Source organism: Solanum lycopersicum, chromosome 11 (assembly GCF_036512215.1).
Source record: "Solanum lycopersicum chromosome 11, SLM_r2.1".
Lineage (NCBI taxonomy): Eukaryota > Viridiplantae > Streptophyta > Magnoliopsida > Solanales > Solanaceae > Solanum > Solanum lycopersicum.
In genome coordinates, this window is record NC_090810.1 from 6822132 (window position 1) to 6841639 (window position 19508).

The 19508-nt window shown below is 32.6% G+C and overlaps 3 protein-coding genes and 1 long non-coding RNA gene across 7 annotated transcripts in view; 2 read left to right on the top strand and 2 right to left on the bottom strand.

The window, feature by feature from the left end:
- The first annotated feature begins 276 nt into the window (after positions 1 to 276).
- On the top strand, positions 277 to 3361 carry LOC101253149 (prohibitin-3, mitochondrial). The gene is made up of 2 exons (XM_010314489.4): positions 277 to 1251; positions 3018 to 3361. Exon 1 carries the CDS (start codon positions 417 to 419, stop codon positions 1245 to 1247), a length of 831 nt encoding a protein of 276 aa, XP_010312791.1. The 5' UTR covers positions 277 to 416; the 3' UTR covers positions 1248 to 1251; positions 3018 to 3361.
- Positions 3362 to 3570: 209 nt separating this feature from the next.
- LOC101252837 (O-fucosyltransferase 10-like) lies at positions 3571 to 9609 on the bottom strand. Its single transcript, XM_004250292.5, has 10 exons — positions 9114 to 9609; positions 8186 to 8264; positions 7772 to 7839; positions 6591 to 6679; positions 5919 to 6116; positions 5629 to 5833; positions 5358 to 5525; positions 5024 to 5191; positions 4690 to 4880; positions 3571 to 4039 (listed from the first exon to the last, which is right to left on the bottom strand). The coding sequence occupies exons 1-10, from the start codon at positions 9414 to 9416 to the stop codon at positions 3847 to 3849; spliced, it is 1662 nt and encodes a 553-aa protein (XP_004250340.1). The 5' UTR covers positions 9417 to 9609; the 3' UTR covers positions 3571 to 3846.
- Positions 9610 to 15445: 5836 nt separating this feature from the next.
- The window catches only part of LOC101253443 (protein SRA1), a 42090-nt gene continuing 38027 nt past the window's right edge, over positions 15446 to 19508 (bottom strand). For all 4 annotated transcript variants that reach the window (XM_004250294.4, XM_026028272.2, XM_010314492.3 and 1 more), the window contains 2 exons: positions 18868 to 19074; positions 15446 to 15888 (listed from right to left, as the gene is read on the bottom strand). In XM_004250294.4, coding sequence (XP_004250342.1) covers positions 15694 to 15888; positions 18868 to 19074 — 402 coding nt within the window. In that variant the 3' untranslated portion in view covers positions 15446 to 15693. The remainder of the gene's footprint in view (positions 15889 to 18867; positions 19075 to 19508) is intronic.
- LOC112940317 (uncharacterized) lies at positions 17952 to 19507 on the top strand. Its single transcript, XR_003244308.2, has 2 exons — positions 17952 to 18153; positions 19359 to 19507. It is a non-coding gene; the product is annotated as an uncharacterized lncRNA (long non-coding RNA).

Genomic DNA, 19508 nt, shown 5'->3' on the forward strand with positions numbered 1-19508 from the left:
TATGATGATAAAACTAAAAAATCAAAGGAAATCATCGTCATATACAAATACAAATCAAAGAAAAAATTGTTAGTTGTGAATTATACAAATATGACGAATTATACAAACGTGATAAATCATACAAACTCAAGCCAGCCACATAATTAATAGTTAATGTCAGTTGCAAGTGATAATTATTAACAAACTATAACTATGATGACTAAATCAATAATATAAGTTTGATTAACCGCATAATTTTTTCGTTTTATAAATATTAATCTAATTTCCTAAATAAACAAATAAAAAATTTTTTATTCTAAAATGTTGAACCGGTTTACTTGCACAATAATCCAAACTCTCTCCTCTAAAACCCTCAATTCTTTTCTAGTAAGCCCTAATCTAAAATCTCAGTCTCTCTGTTTCTACATTCAACTACAATGGGGAGCCAAGCGGCTGTTTCCTTCCTCACCAACATAGCCCGTGCCGCTTTCACTCTCGGACTCGGCGGCGCACTTGTCAATTCCTCCCTGTACACCGTCGACGGCGGTCAACGCGCCGTTCTCTTCGACCGTTTCAATGGTGTCCTTGACAAAACTGTTGGTGAAGGCACTCATTTCTTAATCCCATGGCTTCAGAAGCCTTTCATCTTCGATATCCGTACCAGGCCTCATGTTTTCTCTTCAGTATCCGGTACAAAGGATCTACAGATGGTTAATCTCACGCTACGTATTCTATCTAGACCAGAAATATCACGCCTACCGTACATTTTCCAAAACCTAGGTACTGAATATGACGAGAAAGTACTTCCTTCTATTGGTAATGAGGTGCTTAAAGCTGTTGTGGCTCAATTTAACGCTGATCAGCTACTTACGGATCGTCCACAGGTCTCTGCACTAGTACGGGAGAGTTTGATTAAACGTGCTAAGGATTTCAATATTGTGCTTGATGATGTGGCGATCACACACTTATCTTATGGAGCTGAGTTTTCGAAAGCTGTGGAGCAGAAACAGGTAGCTCAGCAGGAGGCTGAGAGATCGAAATTTGTGGTGATGAAAGCTGAGCAAGAGAGGAGGGCTGCGATTATTCGGGCTGAAGGAGAGAGCGAATCTGCAAAGCTGATTTCCGATGCTACTGCGGCTGCTGGAATGGGTTTGATTGAGCTGAGGAGGATTGAAGCTTCTAGAGAAGTTGCTGGAACTTTGGCTAAGACTCCTAATGTTGCTTACTTGCCTAAGCAAGGGAATATGCTTCTTGGACTCGGCCGTTGAGTAGGTAATCAATTGAGCAAAATGCTAGTTTATTTATGTATTTATCTTTTCGGAAAATCTTATATTCATTGTTAACTTGTCTAAAATATTTACAAACTGACTCTAATTGGAAAGTCAATACACTTTAGTTAAAAGTAGTGCGGATCACAAATATATGCAACAACATACCTTGTATAATCCCACAAGTAGAGTCTGGGGAGAGTAGTGTATACGCAGAGACCTTAACCCCCTACTTTGTGGGGCAGAGAGGCATAGAGAGTATAAAAAGAGACTGATCATGTTTCAAAGACTCATTTTGTAAGACTATATATCTAGATGGATAGTTCATGATTTTACCATACTGAAGCAGCATTGCAGGTCGTCCCCTTTTCCAATTTGAGTGAGTCTGGGGGCTGGGTCGGCATGGTAGTTTTACATTGTGTAGGATCCTCTCACCTTCCAATATGTTACATGGACTGTGGGTATGGATAAGTAACCAGTACAGGTGTCTGAGAATACTGAGTAGGTAAATAGACCTTTTCGCTAACTTTTGGTGTATTATGAAGATTCGTAAAGAACGACGGCTTGTGGAAAAAATGGCTAATCCATAGCTGTTGTAGTACTGCCTTAACTGAGGACAAGAAGGTTTCTGGTGCAGACAGGCTTATAGAATACTTACTGCCTTCTCTTTGCTATCCCGCAATACCAGAATTAGTTTTCCAGCATTTAATCACCAAATGGGATCAGGTTCAAGATTTCTATTTTTGGCAGATAAGGGCTAAAATAGGGGAAAGTAATGAAGGGGGGGGGGGGTGCTCGGTGAGGATTGTTGTCAATGCGCAATGTTTAGTATTTGGTGACTAGTGAGAAAGTTAGGTGGTCATTGTTGATCGTGCCCCTTACACTCTGATTTATCCCACACAGGAGAGTTGGAAAAATGTTTTGGATGGTTTATTATTTCGTGTATTTGAAATGATGAAACATTAGAATGGTGCAACCTTGTATTATATGTTGAAAGGCTACTGCACCGGTCTCTCAAGGTTCTTTAGTGAGTCTGGTCCTACTTCCTGATTTTTCCTTGGTTTTGTGTGCTAAACAAAATTTGCATCTGATTTATCACATTTTGTGAAGCCCCATTGTATTAAAAACCTTAACCTTTATTTAACTAATGAATCCCTCGATGAAATAGGAGATACTTGCATACAATATGTGCCAGGTTAATTTTATACTTTATTATTGTATTTTCAGCCAACGTGCTGTTTCTGTGCAATATTAAAATTTTCCTAGTTTGTGTATGTGGTGGTGGTGGTGGGGGAATTGGTCTTGCTTCTGGTGGTGATCAAGATTTATTTACTTACTCGGTATATTTTTTTTAATAATTTACTAAGAAATGTTTTCATACTAGCTATTGCTAGATCTTAATGGTTGGATATTGAGAATTCAATCATAGAAGAGGCCCAATCTTTTTCATGAGCACTTGCATAGACTGACAAATAAGACCTAATCTCTGCTCTTGTTATGTGATTTGCTCTTATTACTGAATTGAGCTATTGTTTGTTTGTTCGAACTATGTTAACAATCTGAAGCTTTTGTAAAACATGTATTATATGGCAGTGTAGTATCGCAGGGTTTAAGGCTGATGCTCTTTTGTCTTCCTCGAGTGAGCACTGTTTTATTTCTATCTACCAGATCCTCTAAAATTGTGTCCGTTATCTGGTCCAAAAAAATTCTTAGCTTTTGTTTATTGTTTCTTTGTTTATTGTTCATTGTGGCTCTATTGTTCCTTTCCAGGTGGTGGTTTCTTTAATGGTGTGGTGTATTTTACTGCTATTCTTCTTCAGTGGCCTCTTCTTACCCGTCCTTTTTCTGGTTGAAAGATGACACCTTGATTTATCCTGGACCATGTATGTTATAGCGCGAATGAAGAAAACAAGGATCACTGAGGATGTTTTCTGTTTTGGTACCCTTTATGATAAACATTATATTGTTATTTCTTTAGACAATCCCTTGTTTTCCTTAGCTTTACCCTATTTACTAACCTAGTTTAAATAATTGTCATGCAAACATTTTGATGAGACTGATGCAAATTATTGCACGTGAATCTCCAATAAGTATTTTCTTGTTGTTTATGTAAATACCCACAATTGAAGAAAACAATCTAGGTAAGCCACAGATCATCCATTTGGCCTAGCCAAATCTAATTTTAGTTCTTTGGAATCTGCATGGTTTATGTTTAGTGACTCAGTTAAAGCATTTGTTTGAGCTAAATTTATTTTAGGAAAAAAGGTTAATTGGTTTCCAAAAGAAATGTGAAGGCAGTAACAAATCCTAATAAGAAAAGAGAAAGAACAAAAAAATTACTACTACTATATAATAGTAAGTGGAAGTTTAGGTACTACAAAGGGTGGTACTGATATCAACTACATACACAGATCAAATGTCCTGCCTCGCCGGCTAAGGCAAATCTCAAGATGCTTTTACGATCTTTGATTCCTGCAATCAACGTTGGACTTGCAACTATGGATCTATTCTACCACTCCCCATTGACACATAAAGTCTGGTGTTTGCAGAAGGATGCCAACTTCATTGATCAACTTGGGCTGCTCAAATCAGAACAATCTCAGTGATCTACCATGAGGTATGAATTACTACGGTTGGTAGTTCTTTTTGACTCCCAAAGACACCTGCATTCAGGCAAAGGATTCGAATAGATAGAACCTTTTCTGGTAGACTTCTTAACTCTAGGTACCATTATGCCCTTCCGATCACTTTCAGCCAACATTGATCCCATTTGATCCTTGAAATCAATCCAGCTGTTTAGAAGTTTAAGGAAAACAAATAACAGTTGAGAAAACACAAAAAGAGGCATTGATGTTGTGCTCTTGTTGCCTGGCACTTCAAGAGAATGTGCAGTGTGAAAAGATGAAATGAACTCACAGATGATATGCTAAATTGGCGAGATTCAACATAAAATGCATTACAATTGGCTCATACATGAACTAGTTGTTGTTAGAATAGGAGTAGGAACAAGATTCATATACAACTCTTTGATTCTCTATCAGGATCATAGATGCTGCTCTGATACCATGTGAGAACTATTGGAGAAGAGTATTATTGAATTTTTGTATCTATAGTTTCCAAGTAGGATTCTATGTACAATTCTTGTTTTCCTACTCCTATTCTAACAGCCGTGTTCCAAAATCAAGGTAGATTCAGCCTCGGAAACATTCTGAAATGATAAATTTTAGGGGCAGGTTCATTCCATTTCTTTTGATATTTACTATTTGCAGGCAGGTTACTTAGATTATTCACGACTAGATAATGTCGTGATTCATGAGCAAATAAGTTTTTCTACCTATAGAAGTATAATGCTTACAGGCAAGGAAAGCTAGAGTTTGTTTTCAGTTACATGAGAAGCAGAAAGAGAAGAATGGAGACGAGAGCGATAGGAAAAGGATCTCACCTTGTACTTGTGTTTTGCAATAAAGTTACAAGCTTGATTTTATCAGGTTTGATAGTCTTGGCATGTCCATTGAAAAGGTACCTTCTATGACCGATCAAAAAATGAGGGAAGTTTCCCCCTTGAGTGGTTACAAATACTTCACTAAACAAGCATACTAGGTAGTCCACAGCGGCTAGTCTTGATGAATAACCCTGTAAAACAAAAAAATATCAAAATCCGAAAAACTTAGGTTCAGTTCAAGCAAAAATAAACAGAGGACACATCCATTTCTCAGTTGGTCCATTTGATGGTACACACTATTTCTTTAAGTAATGGCTTTGTCGTCAACATATACCTCAAATGGCGCAAGTTCATCTTTGGTTGCCAAGGTCTCCTTGGTTTGTAGGAGGGGAAACATCTTCCGCAGAGGTTCTAGATATCTATCTGCCTGGTAAATCTTCCCAGAAGCCAAATATATCGGAGTGTCTTTGGCAAATCCCATACCCCTGAGCATCATGCCAACCTATCCTGACAAAGAAAAATACATGAAACAAAAGAGTAGTTACAAGCCTACTAAATGTAAGACTTGATATGTAAACCTGGAGTTCACTAACAAATAACAAGAATGTGGTTGTCAGTTTCAGCGTGACGGCTCAAGAGAAATGTTATATCTCATTTTTAAGTCTAACCTCTACAGGGGTCATAGGACATTTTCCATTTTTACGGTTGAGACCAGGTGCAATAACGCGATATTTCTGTTTGAACTTCTTTCCCCATCCTTTCTCACGTACAACGTCCATTTCTGACTTCTCAACCTGTCCTCCGTCATAAATACAGCACGAAAAGGCTACCATATCCTTCACATATAAGACGGGTATTTCATCATTAGATTGAAGATCAACAGACTCACTCGACCTCCAGACATTCCTATGCAAGTAGAACTAGGAAGATAAAGTGTACCTCCTCAAAGCGAAGGTGTATAGAAATATACTTCCCACCAGCGTTAGAGCTCCTCTCAATCATACGCTTGACCAACTTCTTTGCAAGTTCTGATATGGCTGGAGAGAACTTTAAAGCTTCATAATTAGAAAAGCATCTCAGGAACTGAAGATGAGATGGAAGATGCATTGACAATCTATTAGCAAAGGGGGAAATACGAACAACCCTGCATGATATAAAGTAACAAAATAATGTGATAATAATGTCAATGCGCGCTCTTAACTACAAGGAAAGAGGTGCAAATTGCATACCGCTGCTTAAATAAGACAGGATAAACCTCTTCCAGGTAATATCTTGGAGGTGCCCAAGCTTGAACTCGCAAATTCTGAATGTTGCTGATATTAGAATCATATTTCTCCATCACTTCTGATGGTAGTTCTTTAACCACTTCTACATAATCTTTAAGGGTGGACATGAAATGGTCTTCATCATAAATATCACCAAATTCACTGCTTTGTGACAGAAACAGAAACAACAAACATAACCTTTGTGAATACAGGAGTTCAACTAGATATGGTTATTGGTGTTACTCAAACGTGAAATAGTGATTTAACATGAGAAACCTTGCACAAGAATGAAGCACGTCGAGACAGAACCTACACTAGTCATTCTGGTGGAAAATACCCTACACCTATTTCATTTTAGCAGTTAGATGTGCTCGGATAGAAATACAGAAAGGCAACGAATGTGAAAGAAGAGTTCAATAAGAAAGGCAATATAGGAAACAGTTTTCTTAATCCAACACAACATTGCACTTCTTCTGTTCTTTTCATCTTATGAGAATGTCTTTGAGATCGTAAAATGTGTAATTTCAGAGAGTATAGAGCCTTTAGATCAGACAGAAAAGGCGATGAAGATGTGTACATTTTCAACCATTACTTTGTAGGGTTAACACACTAGTAAGTACTGATGTGAAAACTTGCCTCGAATCCCTCCAGACATTGTGAAACTCCAGACGAGGAATAAGTAATGTGGCATTCAATAGCGCAGCAATGACTACTGCATTGCAAATCTGCAGTAAAAGCGATGAGAGTGATTGAAGAACATTCCTGCTTAGCAATTTATATATATCAGCTATTACTGACCTAACTAACAAACCAAATACTACCCCATCTACCCAAAAACCAACAACTGCAATCAGCATAACTTCTTGTCTTCTTACTGCTTCTCTAATTAGGTATTTCTTAACAAAAAAAAAAAAATTATACCTATTATGCCTTTCTTTTAGCTCGTTTCGTAACATTAAAGAATGTTTTTTTCTTTTTGTCAATTTTTGAATTTAACTTCCACCTGTCATATTTAATATCACAAGAATAAAAAATATATTGATATAATGTAAGTTTAAGACCACAGAAAAAATAAAGCTTTTTCATTAAAGAGAAGAAATAATTTTGGATTTCAATAATAATAATAATAATAAAGATAGGATTTATTTTTGGCTTTATGCCCCATTAATTAACTTGACATATCGGTACGTTGAGATATTTATTTTTTTAAAAAAATGAAGCTAAAAAGAAACCAAAGAAAATTATACCTCAGCAATGATCTAAACGTAAAGTTAATCCATAGGATAGATTTTATTGATGTTACTTCTTTTTCTTGATTCATTAAATCATATTCAAATGATCATATCTCAAGTAACATGATCGATAACCTATCAAATTAGAAGTATTTGAGTTTTTTATTCAATGCCACAATTCTGATTTCCCAATTGATTTGGAAAGAAGACAATCGGTATTCTGAATTTGTTTATAGAGACAAACAAAAATAGATTTGTGAAAACAATTCCCGTTTTGAATGAACCCTAGTACAGTATTCATTAATATGAAGATTATAATATCGGAAGTTGGTATATCTACTATGATTTATGCAATGATCGTCGACATTGACAGTCTTACTGACAGATGTGAGGAAGATTTGAGGATATGACACATATTCCAGTAAATACTAATACTAACTTCTCAGGCGTGACATTAGCCGAACCACATATTGTATTCACTCTCTTACCATCAGACCAAGACTTTTGGGGATCTCAAATACAAATTAACTATTACAAACATACAATTTTTTAATTATTTGAAAAATATAGTGATATTTTACATACCGATGATCGCTGTTGATTGAGGCCACCATTGGCATCAACAATTAAGTAAAGATTGGCTCTCGAAGAATCTGAAACAATACATTATAGTTAGATTTTTTATTTAATGTAACTATATGCATTCTTATATTGCCCACCAACTTTACAACTTTGACTAGACGAAAACCAGTAAATCTGCATCAATTTGCACTCGGTCAAGTTTAAATCTGATTTCCAGCAGGCTAATATTGTACAAAAATTTATAAGGTAATTTGAAAATTCCAACACCAAAGTCATTTTATCATGAAAATGCAATTTTGATCAAAATCCAACTAGATGATTGGGTTATGGAAATGCAGACAAAATGTCAAAATACAGAGAGCAGTTGAGTTTCGAAGAAAGAACAAAATCTAGCATAATGACATGTTATTTTGATACCTTTAGTTGAGGCAGTAGTACCAAAGGAACAGGGTCTTTGCTCTTTTAGCTTCCTTTTGTATATCCACACAGAGGACAGCTACAACAAGGTTTTTGAATCAATTAAGCTAATTATTATAACATAACAAAAAGTTAAACAAAATTACTAAGGATTAACGCAATTAATGGACTAATTCATCATCTGCAAAACCCCAATATTCTATTTATATAAAAGTATAAGTGTTCTCTATAAATGCACGTCTTTTTTTTTGGTTTCTCATCAGCTTTGGAGCAATGCAGCAAGGTCCATTCGGAGGTGGCAATTCCAATAAATTATTTTCCTTTCGCGTGTTTTTTCAGAATTTAAATAATTTGATTCCTTTAAGTATTAATTTTTTCGTTTTCTCAAAATGACACCAGACGTGGACAGATTACTAACTAAAAAGATAAGTATTATTAATTTACAAAGAAGTTACATTTTGCTTTTAAACCATCCAAAAAAAAAAAAGGTCTAATAAATTCATGTTAAAGTTCAAAAGAACTCACCATCACAGAATTGCTTAAATCATAATGAAACAACAATTTTGGACCATCACATAAAGTGACAAAAAATAAATCTTTTATACTCTCTCTAATCACTCTAAGTTGTCCAATTTGCATTGGCCTAATTAATTCATATTTAATTTTATCTATATTCGAAGAATAAGTTAACTAATATTAATGGTTAAAATGTGAAAAATATTTTCTTTTTTTATACAGTAAAAATATAAAGTAAAATTGAAAATATGATTCTTCTTAAAATCACAATTTGTACTCAACAAAAACTTTCACTAATTTCCTCTTTGCTTTTCAAAAAAGTAAAGCTGAATAGGGTTTTCACGAATACCAAAAAAATAAAATTAAAAAAAAAATCATCAGTTCATAGATCTGCTAATAGCTCAAAAATTACCTCTATTGAAGAAGAATTATCAGCTTCAATATCATTCCAAAGCTTCTGAAAAATCTCATGACTCCGATAAACAGCACCATTTGCTAAACCAGAAAATTGCAGCAGAGAAAACAGAGGACCAACGCAGCTGATCAGACCTGTAAAGTATAGAACAGAGACAAGCAGTAAAAAATACCGCCGGTGCAACATTGAAAAGCTTCCCCGCCGGCGTAGTCTTCTCCGGCAATTTTGCCGGTTACGCGGAGATGTCGGCGGGGAGGTGTTGTTAATGGTGCAACCGCCATTAACACTTTTCGAAGACATAAATAAAGGTATAAAAGAGAGAGAAAAACGTATGTGAGATTCGATAAATATAGCTAAAGTGAGAGTAGTGCATTCAAATAGTAGTTGTTAATAATTAGAGTGGCCATGGAGTATGGAGCCAACAATGGAGGGGGAAGAGAGTGAAGATGTTGACAGTAAAATATACTTCACTTTGACTTCCCAATGGTTTGGCAAATGTAAATGAAGAAACAAAACACTTCGTTTCAAATAAATTGACCTACTTTTCTTTTTAGTCAGATTTTCATTATTTTATTTCTTCTGACATATTTAAGATTATTTTTTTCCATAAATTTCGTGTAAGTTAAATTAGAGAAAAAATTACTCCTGTTATTTTGATTTGTTATGTTGCACTTTTTGTAAGTCAATTTGACTAATTTTTAAAGTTAAATTAGATTACATTAATTCGATATTTTAAACAAAAAATTTAGATATTCAAAAATTATATAAAGAAAATACTATAAATTATAATTTTTTGCATATCAATATGATAGAAAAAATATATCTTAAAATGTTAGTTAATGTTTTTATAATTTGATTCTAAAAATAGAACTTATTACACGTAATAGTGGACGCAGCAAGTACATAGTAAAACAAATATAGTTCTAAAAAAAATTATACACAACTATAGTTTTTAAAAGGGATAATGCACACTGCCCCTTAACCTATGTCCGTAATTTCAGAGACACACTTATACTATACTAAGGTCCTATTTCTCCCCTGAACTTATTTTATTAATAATTTTTCACTCCTTTTCGATCTACGTGATACTAACTACGTGGCATAAGATAGTGTCACGCAGGCCGAAAAGGAATAGAAAATTACTTATAAAATAAGTTAAGGAAATAATAGGACCTTAGTATAATATAAATGTGTCTCTGAAATTTCGGACATAAATTGAGAGAATACATGTACATTTTTCCTTTTTTAAAATCTACATAATTTTACAGCAATCAATTTAAAAGTGTATCTTTCAATGAACATGTTTCAAGACTATTTTAAGCATTAATATCAATCAATTATGTTTCCTTCCTTTTCTCTCTTCCAAAATTAGTAGCATTCTTTTCTTTTTTTATGAATGATTTTGTAATAATTTTTCGAATTCACTCCAAATTCAAATTCAATGATATTGTGCTTACTCTCCCTTTTCTCGATAAAGCATCATTGTCATTGGATTGTGATGGTTTAAGATACTCCATTGACAATCAGAAGAGAGAGTTTTGAAATTTATGTTTGAATTGCGATTTTATGAAATTGCTGCTAGATTTAAATAAGTAATGTTTCAAAAGATTGGACATATAACAAGGAGTTCGTATCTTTAATTAGAAGAATTTTGATAGATTTAGATTCAACACGCACCCATATATGTATTGTATTAATGTATCATTGCACTTGTATATATGCATTATATTCATGTATTTGAGTGTATGTGTTCATGGTTATACATTTTTATTAATGTATTTGAGTGTTCCTATAGCGTATTCATCACATGAATGTAGAGAACCAATTAAAGCATATATGGCCATTTTATTCATGATATATCAATGTATTTTGAGTCTCTATACGTAATTGATTATAAATATGTATCAATTTATTCAAGTGTATATGTTTGGTGTTATACTTTATGTATCAAATATATTTATTTGTATCTTCCACTTGTTATAAATTTGTATTAAGTATATCTAGTCATTATTACTTATTTTCTATTAATGTATTCAAGTGAATCTGTGATTTTTTATAAATTTATATCAATGTATTTTAGTGTATTAGTTCCTTGTTTTACATTTGTATCATGTATTTCGATTTATCTGTTCCCTGTCATACATTTGCATCAATATGGTTGAGTCTTTCTATAGTGTATTTATCAGAGTCCGGAGCTTTAAGGGTGAAAAATGTTAACAAAAATTTCAAAATGGTATATGAATTTTTTTTTAACCAAAACGGTAAAATTGCTCATGAAGTAGTAATTTTGATCGCTTAAAAAAGTAAAATCGATGCAATAGCAGCGATTTGTTAAATTTGATTTTTTTTTTAAAATAAAAAATAAACAAAATCGCTCCCAAAGGAGCGATTTCCAAACTAATTTTTTTTTCTTTTTAATGTCTCTGCTCAGGCAGCGACTTAAGTTTAATTTTTTAAAATTATTTTTTGCTTTTTTTTTAAGTTTAAATATTTTTTTTTAAAAAAAATCAAATCGCAGCGGTTTTTAATTAAATATTTTTCTTTTTTTTAAAAAAAAATCAAATTGTAAAAAAGATTTTAATTTAAAATCGCTGCCTTGGCAACGATTTAATTTTAAAAAATAAATAAATAATTTAATTAAAAATTTGATTATTTTTTTAAAAAAATTATCTAAACTTAAAAAAAAAGTAATTAAAAAAAAATTTGAACTCAAGTCACTGCCTCAACAGCGACATAACAAAAATATAATAAAATATATATATATTTTGAAAATCGCTCCTTCGTGAGAGATTTTGTTTAAATTTTTTTTCTTTAAAAAAAAATTCAAATTTAACAAATCGCTGTTATAGCAGCAGTTTTAATTTTTTCGACGGATAAAATCGCTACTTAGTGAGCGATTTTGCTGTTTAAGTTAAAAAAAAATTCATATACCATTTTAAAATTTTTGTTAACATTTTCACCCTTTAGGCTACGAACTCTTATTTATCACAAGAATGTATTCATATTAATATACAATTAAAGAGTTTGTAATAACAATTTATGTATCAATATTGTACAATTAATAGTCAATGATATAGCAAAATGAAGAAGAAAAGATCTTGTAGCTCAATTCATTTTTTTTTATCATGGAAAAGATCTTGTGAAATTTCAAAGTTCTATAAATAAAACTTTGAAATCTCACGAGATCTTGTTACACAATTAATGCAATACATCAAAAATTGTATCTGTGTACAAAGTCATTTTTAATAGGAAAATAAGTTTGGATAGCAAAAAAAGATTTATATATTGTTTTCATGAAAGAACTATGTTTAAGATTTTCAAGAAGTATATAAAATAATATTCTTATTCTTATTTATAGTTGCTAATGCATTGTTCAAGAAATTATATTTACTTATTGTAAAGATTAATTATATTTTTGAAGAAAGTTTAGTCACTTCAAAATACAAAAGTTTACAACTCTTAATTATAAATAGATATGGTCATTTCAAAGAGAATTTTTCTTTATCCTGAAAACTCAGAACATCCGTTTAAGATAGTTGTGAGCTTAGTCTCATATACATATATTTTTATACTTTGAACATATATGATTAGTTATGCAGTCACACATATGATGACTTCTTAGATTTACAATATTTAGACATGTTTTCAGTTTAAGTTATAAAATCGATTTTACTTTATCATCAGATGATAAAAGTATTTTTATGCATCTTGTATGCTATTTTATATATCTCTTTTCTAAATCTTAGATATGCAGACATCACATTTCTATTATTCAGTTTTAGAATATTTCCCAACCTTTAAATTGAAAATCATATTTCATACTACTCAGCTGACTTTATTTCAGTCTATCTTCAGAGCTATTCATTTAGCTCAGAATCTTCAATTTTAACTAGTGTTTCATTCAACTATTTTACATACCCTACATTTTATTTCTTACGTCATTCTACGCTTCATCTTTTAATAATGTAGACTCGGATATTCAGGATGGACGACATACACATCATTAGGATCATGTTTAACCAAATATGATGAGACCTCCTTACTTTTGAAGGGCTCTAATTTATCTTGAGTATTAGTAATTTATTTATGTTATTAGTAAAGTTCAGGTAGCCAGGGGTCTTGCCCTAATAATTTTTTTAAAGTATGTTAGGGACTTCATAGACGAGCCAGTTGAGTTATGATCATAGTTATTTTTCTAAGCATATACATATTATACATATTTCAGACTTTTATGTATATAAAGTTCTTGAGTTTTTTTTCTCTCTAAATTATTGTATTGCACGATCATCTTTCAAAGCTTCCGCACTAGTCATTATTCAGTCTTTAAGTATGTTAGTTTGCTCTGATCAATAATAATTTTAAATACCGATTATGTCCATGATGTAGACTCGAATCATGATATTATTGTAAATTTACCCCTCTTTCCACCCAACACCTTACCATCATCCACCTTATGGTGTTTTTCTAGATTATATAAATATTGCAAATGTCTAGGTGGTCAGTTAATGTATAATAATTGACCAGTAAACTTATAGTCAATTCATTTTAAGTGGGACAGGGTCCAAAATAAATCTAAATATTGATCTTAATATCTAAAATATGTTTTCCTACAAATTTGTATTTTCAATTAAATTACTCTGTAAGCTAACTAGATAAAGTTGGATGACTTTTTTGAAAGGCAAAGTAGAGTGACTTTGATCACTAGTTGCTGTAAGTTAACAGACCATTCATGCATTCAATTCAATACTTTTGGGAATATATTTTTTTCTTACCTACCAAACACAAAATATAAATTAAAAAATCACTAATTTTCCATAAATATATTAGTGACACACATTTTTCTTCCTACCAATTAAACACACCCTTTTTTGTTTGACATGTTTCCTTAAGAGCTAATCATTATATCATGTATAAAAATTGGTCCCCCATTTAGCAAAGACCAATATCTTTAACAATTTAATGTGAATAGGTGTTTTTCATCTTTTGTAGTTGTGGACATTAATAATGTTGGTAGTTGATGTATTTTTCTAATTTCACAACAGAAGTCTTCTTATCTAGGAATAAAAATGCTATGCTAAAGTTCATAAAGAAGGATTATAGGATTAATCTTGAGTGTTTAAAATAAGTTCAATACATTAGGACATTGCAAACCTAACTTACAAAGTGTAGAAATCAATTTCCTTAAAAGTGAAATTGCCAATTTGAAAAAAAAAATGGTTGTAAATGACTCAAACAAATTAAAGTTGTAGCTGGATATTATTTTGTATTAAATTCTTTTGAGTGGTGTAGGATAGTATTCATTTTATTATAGAGAAAAAAAAGGGCCAAATATAAAGTTAGGTGAAATGTAATAACTTTCTGTAAACACAACTCATGTATGTGTCTCACATTTATTGTACTCTTTTATTAAAAAAAAACATTTAATGTCACAGTTGATCATCTTGCCCTACTCTTCAACAAATTATTTAAGTGAATGTTATTGGAATTGGTAATGGTATACAAGAAGCTTGTGTGGATCTAATTAAGTTATTTATATGTTTGTATGTATGTATATCACTAGGGGAGAACAGAATACTCTTTTTTGGCTGCTAATTAAGTTTAAATCAGGGTTTGAAAATTATTTAGTGCAATTTCCTCACTAAAATTTGTGTAAAACAAAATCGATTAAACTATACTCATTTCATCACAATTTATATGTCATCTTTTATATTTTGAGAATCAAATGGTTTATGTTTGATCGAACATTTGCGCATAAAATCCTCAATTTTTTTAAATGAAATTTATGTATTTGTAAATTACGTAAAAAGTACTACTCCATCCGTGTACAACTTTTCACGTGGCATATTTAAGATCACAAGATCAAAGATCAATTTTGTACATTTGATCTAACTTTAATTTAGGACCACGAGATTCAAAAATTTCTTTATACTCTTTCACTCCGTGCCAAGTCAAACCAGTTCATTCTTTTGAAAAACAGCGAGAACATGAATCACAATAATTAATAATTAAAAATGTCTATACAATCCATGAAAAATTTAAACTTGTTCGACTTTTGAGATCCGAAATGTTATATATAAAATGAGACGCAGGTAGTGGTATAGTTGTAGATTCTTGACAAAAGCTTAGAAAACGACAAAAGTGAGTCGAGGATTCCACCTGAAAAATAGTTCCTTCAATCATGGAAAAGGTATCATAAAGCATTTGTGGTTAGTACACTACAGCTTTTAGCCAGTTTAGATTTGTCAATGCAAAAAGCTGTTTTACCCTAAATGATTAGGTTTTATCTGATAGAAAAAGAAAAGAAAAGACTGACATGTACTCAAAGATACTTTTCATGAAAAATGCTATGGGTACTCTATTACCTCTCCATTAGATGTTCAGTTCTATTCTGCTGCCTCAACATCTATTCCAATGAACTTGTTTTACTTCATCTTACAATCTCTATATCTATACCATCACTGAACAGGTAGCATCATCTTCAATCTCAGAGCAACGAGTACATCGATAAACATATATTACATACATGATAAGAAGGTTCGTACATGCAAACTTCTGCAATGAAAAATGGAAGCAGGCCTCAGGCACCTTTCTGTGGCAACGTTTCAAAAGCGGACACAGTATTCTCAAATTTTATCCGATGCAAAGGTGCACCGCTTTGTTTGATGGCACAAGCCTGTTTATCTTCCAATGGACAGCGTGCTTTTAACATTGAAAACACATGATTATTTAGCCTCCTTGCTTTCTTCATAGCTTCTAGCAAACCTTCAATACCCTGAAGATAGAAAGTAATGTTGGATGTCAAATATATGATAATTCTACTTATCAAACCGAGAGTAGAACTGAAGAGGATGTGAAATGTCCATTAGTTGTCGAAGTAAGCAAATATGAATTAGCCGGGACTAAGATCTGGTACTTGTTGGTAGTCTTTTTAGTTTGGTTACAGATTTACATATGTGAGGTCTAAAGAAGTACCAAGTTTAGAAACCCCCCAATTTATCTTAAAGGACACATTATTAAGCATTGGAATGAATCCGGCAAATAGAGTGGAACACATAAAAGATTCATATGCCTAGATCCCTCCGCTGAGATGTCCACCGGATTCCTGGGCCTTGACAAATGGCTGGCCACCTCTTACATTTGAAGAGCAGAAGGCCCAGGGCCACTATTAGTTCAGGATTAAAGCATTGTTGTCATTGTTGTTTATAGATCTTACATAAAACAGCTTTCAGGAGCATAACTGTAGCCCTTTAACAAACACATGATATCTTTCCAAAGATTTTTGATTCTGCTTAATCTCATGTGCTAGGTTTACCAACCTTCCTATAGTGATTGCTTAAAATATATCCAGATAACAGCTAAGGTCCTGGAACTGTTGAGTTATATAGTGGTTTCATATGAGTTGTGTAGAACTTCCATAGGGGTTTATAAAGACCTTGGCTATTATATCAATCCTCTTAGGCTTAGAGTTGTATGCTCTGATATTTTCACAAGATATCAAAGCACACAGATTCTAGGTTCAACTATATTTACTCTTTTTAGACGCTCATGACTTGTACCACCATTTCTTGGGGGGTGTTTATCTTATTTCTGCACGTTTGACTTTATAACTCTGCTCTAGTTAGAGCTATTGCATAGGAGCGGGTTTTTACTCTATGCACACCCAAAGGGTAGCGGATCCTGTATCCCTTGTCATCATCATCAAAAAAAAAACAAAACTCTGCTTCGGTTAAATATCTGCTTCCAAAGCTTATTACTGTTTTTTCATAACTGCAAATGGACTTTGCATGATAATGGGTTTGCCTAACAAGGGTTGGGTATCATCATGGCTTAGGCAAAATGGATCGTGACAAAAGCATGATGCAGAAAATCCATTTAAATGTCTTTCAGCATATCACCAAAAAGCTCAACTCCCAGTTCCCAATGACAGATAGCTGCGGAAAGGCATAAATTAGAAAACACAATATATGCTCCCGATTCACCTTCCCCATTCACTCAGTTTTGGGGTCATTAACATTATGTAGGAGAGATGGCTATACGAAAGAACATTCCCCTCTGAATGTAAATAAATCCACTGTATCGGATAAAGATACAGCTAGTCTGGTTCAAACGGTAGCCGGTAAGACTTCTCAAACCCGTTAATGGCTGTCACTTTGCCAAAAAAGTGAAAATGATGAAGGTTCATCCTCCATAAGATGGTTACCTCTCTCATTTACCCAGACTCTTAGACAAAAAATCAAAAAATCTCAAAAAAACAAAGACCTAGAATCTCTTATGACTCAAACTGTAGAAAAATTACTTAAACAACAACAAGAAAAAGATAAACATATAAACCCAAGCCCAATACAAAGTCCAAGACAAGATTCGGTTTCAAGTCCAAATAATTCAGATGATTTTTCAGATTCAATACAATTTGCTCAAGACCCAAACGATGATGACTCTGGTATGAGTTTTGATTCAATTACATTACATAACTTAGACACTTAAAAAAAAAAATATATTATATATATATATTATAGTAGTTTTGCTTTAAAGAGGAATGCCTCTTTTGTCAAATAATGTGAGTCCCACTTTACTCACTACCACACGTGTGGAAAAACTGTTGAGACGCGTCTTTACTTTATTTTAAAATAGATAGGCACTCTATAAGGGATAAGTATTAACAGACAATACATCAGACAAATGACTAATAATAATGCAAAAAAGAGGGAATCATTTCACGTGCGATGGGGCCCAATGCGCACCCGGCGGAAAAGATAAGATTCTTTTTCATTTTGATGTCTGGAGTTTGAAGTCCAGAAGTGTGTATATAAGAAGACATTATCAGAAGAAGAAAGTAGAGCGAAAAAATCCACAACCAGCAAATTCCAAAGACTTCAAAATCTCTTTCCTCTTCAGAATTACCTTTTAAAAAATAAAAAATAATAAAAATATATATATATATAAATATTTTCAGTTCTTTGTTTAAAAGTTTGTGTTAAGTCAGTTTGGAAGTTTTTCGGGTTTCCCGAAAGGGAAACTTCACTCTGTTCTAAAGAATGTAAGTTTTCATATTTACGTTTCTAGTAAACTTCCCATATATGTAAATTATTTGTGTTTGGTAAATTACATGTGATATGTTAATTATTTGATAAATTCATGAATCTACATTACTTAGTATATGGTTAGTCTCTTAGCCTCTTAAAAGTATCGATGGATTAACCTGTAAATTCCTAGGACATTGTTAGGTTAAACTAAATGTTCTTAGAGAAGAACTATGAATAACCAAATCAGGGGTGTGGTTAAAGAAGATTACTTTTAAGAACAAAAGCTAAGAGAAAGAGATGAACAATAATACTATTCATGAGTGGACAAAGTCCATAAAAAAAAGGGAAGAAAAACTAGAAACTAATATGATAATTACATAAACAATTTAAAATTTTAACGAATTTATTGAAAAAGCCCCTACTTCTCACTTATCTATTGAAATATACCCTACTTTGAAATATCCTATATTTTGAAATATCTATCCTATATTTTGGTGTGTGTGTGTGTATATATATATATATAGAGAGAGAGAGAGAAAGAGAGAGAGAGAGAGAGCAGTGTCACAACAAAAAAAATAATTGACACTATTTCTAATAATTTTAGTTGAATTAAATATAAACCATCATGAAGAGGAGAACATGCAGTAGAGTTTTGATTCTTACAGATGCAGTTCTACATGTTCAAAATAATTCAAAACATTATTTATTTGGTTATTTGCAAATCATACCTGGAGGAAATTAGGATTCTTCTGTGTTGGCGATATTGCTACAGACTCCACCTCAGCAACATTGAGGACTTGATGGGAAAAATCAAACAATTCAAAATGCAATTGTTGCCCAAGCAGGTAGATTATTGTACATCCACCCCAGGCAACTGAATCGCCCAACATTTCGTAAGTGTTTGATTGTAGCTGAATAGATTCCTCCAGGTATTCCTATGGTTGACACAAAATCAGATCAACAGTTTACACCAAAGATAATTCCATTATCTCTGACTATCAGATTACTAAACAAGTTAATATGACATAAGAAGACAATTCTTCTGACACTGAACACTCGACTCTCTATTAGACAAAAGTAGGAAAAAGGTCAAACAAAAGGGACAGAGGTATTCTTTTCTCAATCAGAAAAAGCTACCGGTAATAAGTTGTAATAAGTTGCAGGGATTCAACATAAACTATGACAGTCCAACTGATAATTCTTGCTGATGTATTAACAGGTAAATTTGTAACCAGAGACCAACATGACGTGTGCACAACAATTTGCTATATTGAGGAATCATTAGTGTTCAAAACCAATTTAAATGGGCAATTATAAGTGCAATGAAATTTAATAAAATAAATGAAGCAAATGAACTATTGTATCTTAC

What these genes read in the sequence shown, in the direction of transcription:
- LOC101253149 (XM_010314489.4), top strand. Translation starts at nt 417, where the DNA reads ATGGGGAGCCAAGCGGCTGTTTCCTTCCTCACCAACATAGCCCGTGCC.
- LOC101252837 (XM_004250292.5), bottom strand. Translation starts at nt 9,416, where the DNA reads ATGTCTTCGAAAAGTGTTAATGGCGGTTGCACCATTAACAACACCTCC. An exon ending in AATGTCTGGAGGGATTCGAG is followed by an intron (nt 6,117 to 6,590) that starts GCAAGTTTTCAC and finishes GTCACAAAGCAG; the next exon opens with TGAATTTGGTGATATTTATG. An exon ending in GTCCTATGACCCCTGTAGAG is followed by an intron (nt 5,192 to 5,357) that starts GTTAGACTTAAA and finishes TTGTCAGGATAG; the next exon opens with GTTGGCATGATGCTCAGGGG.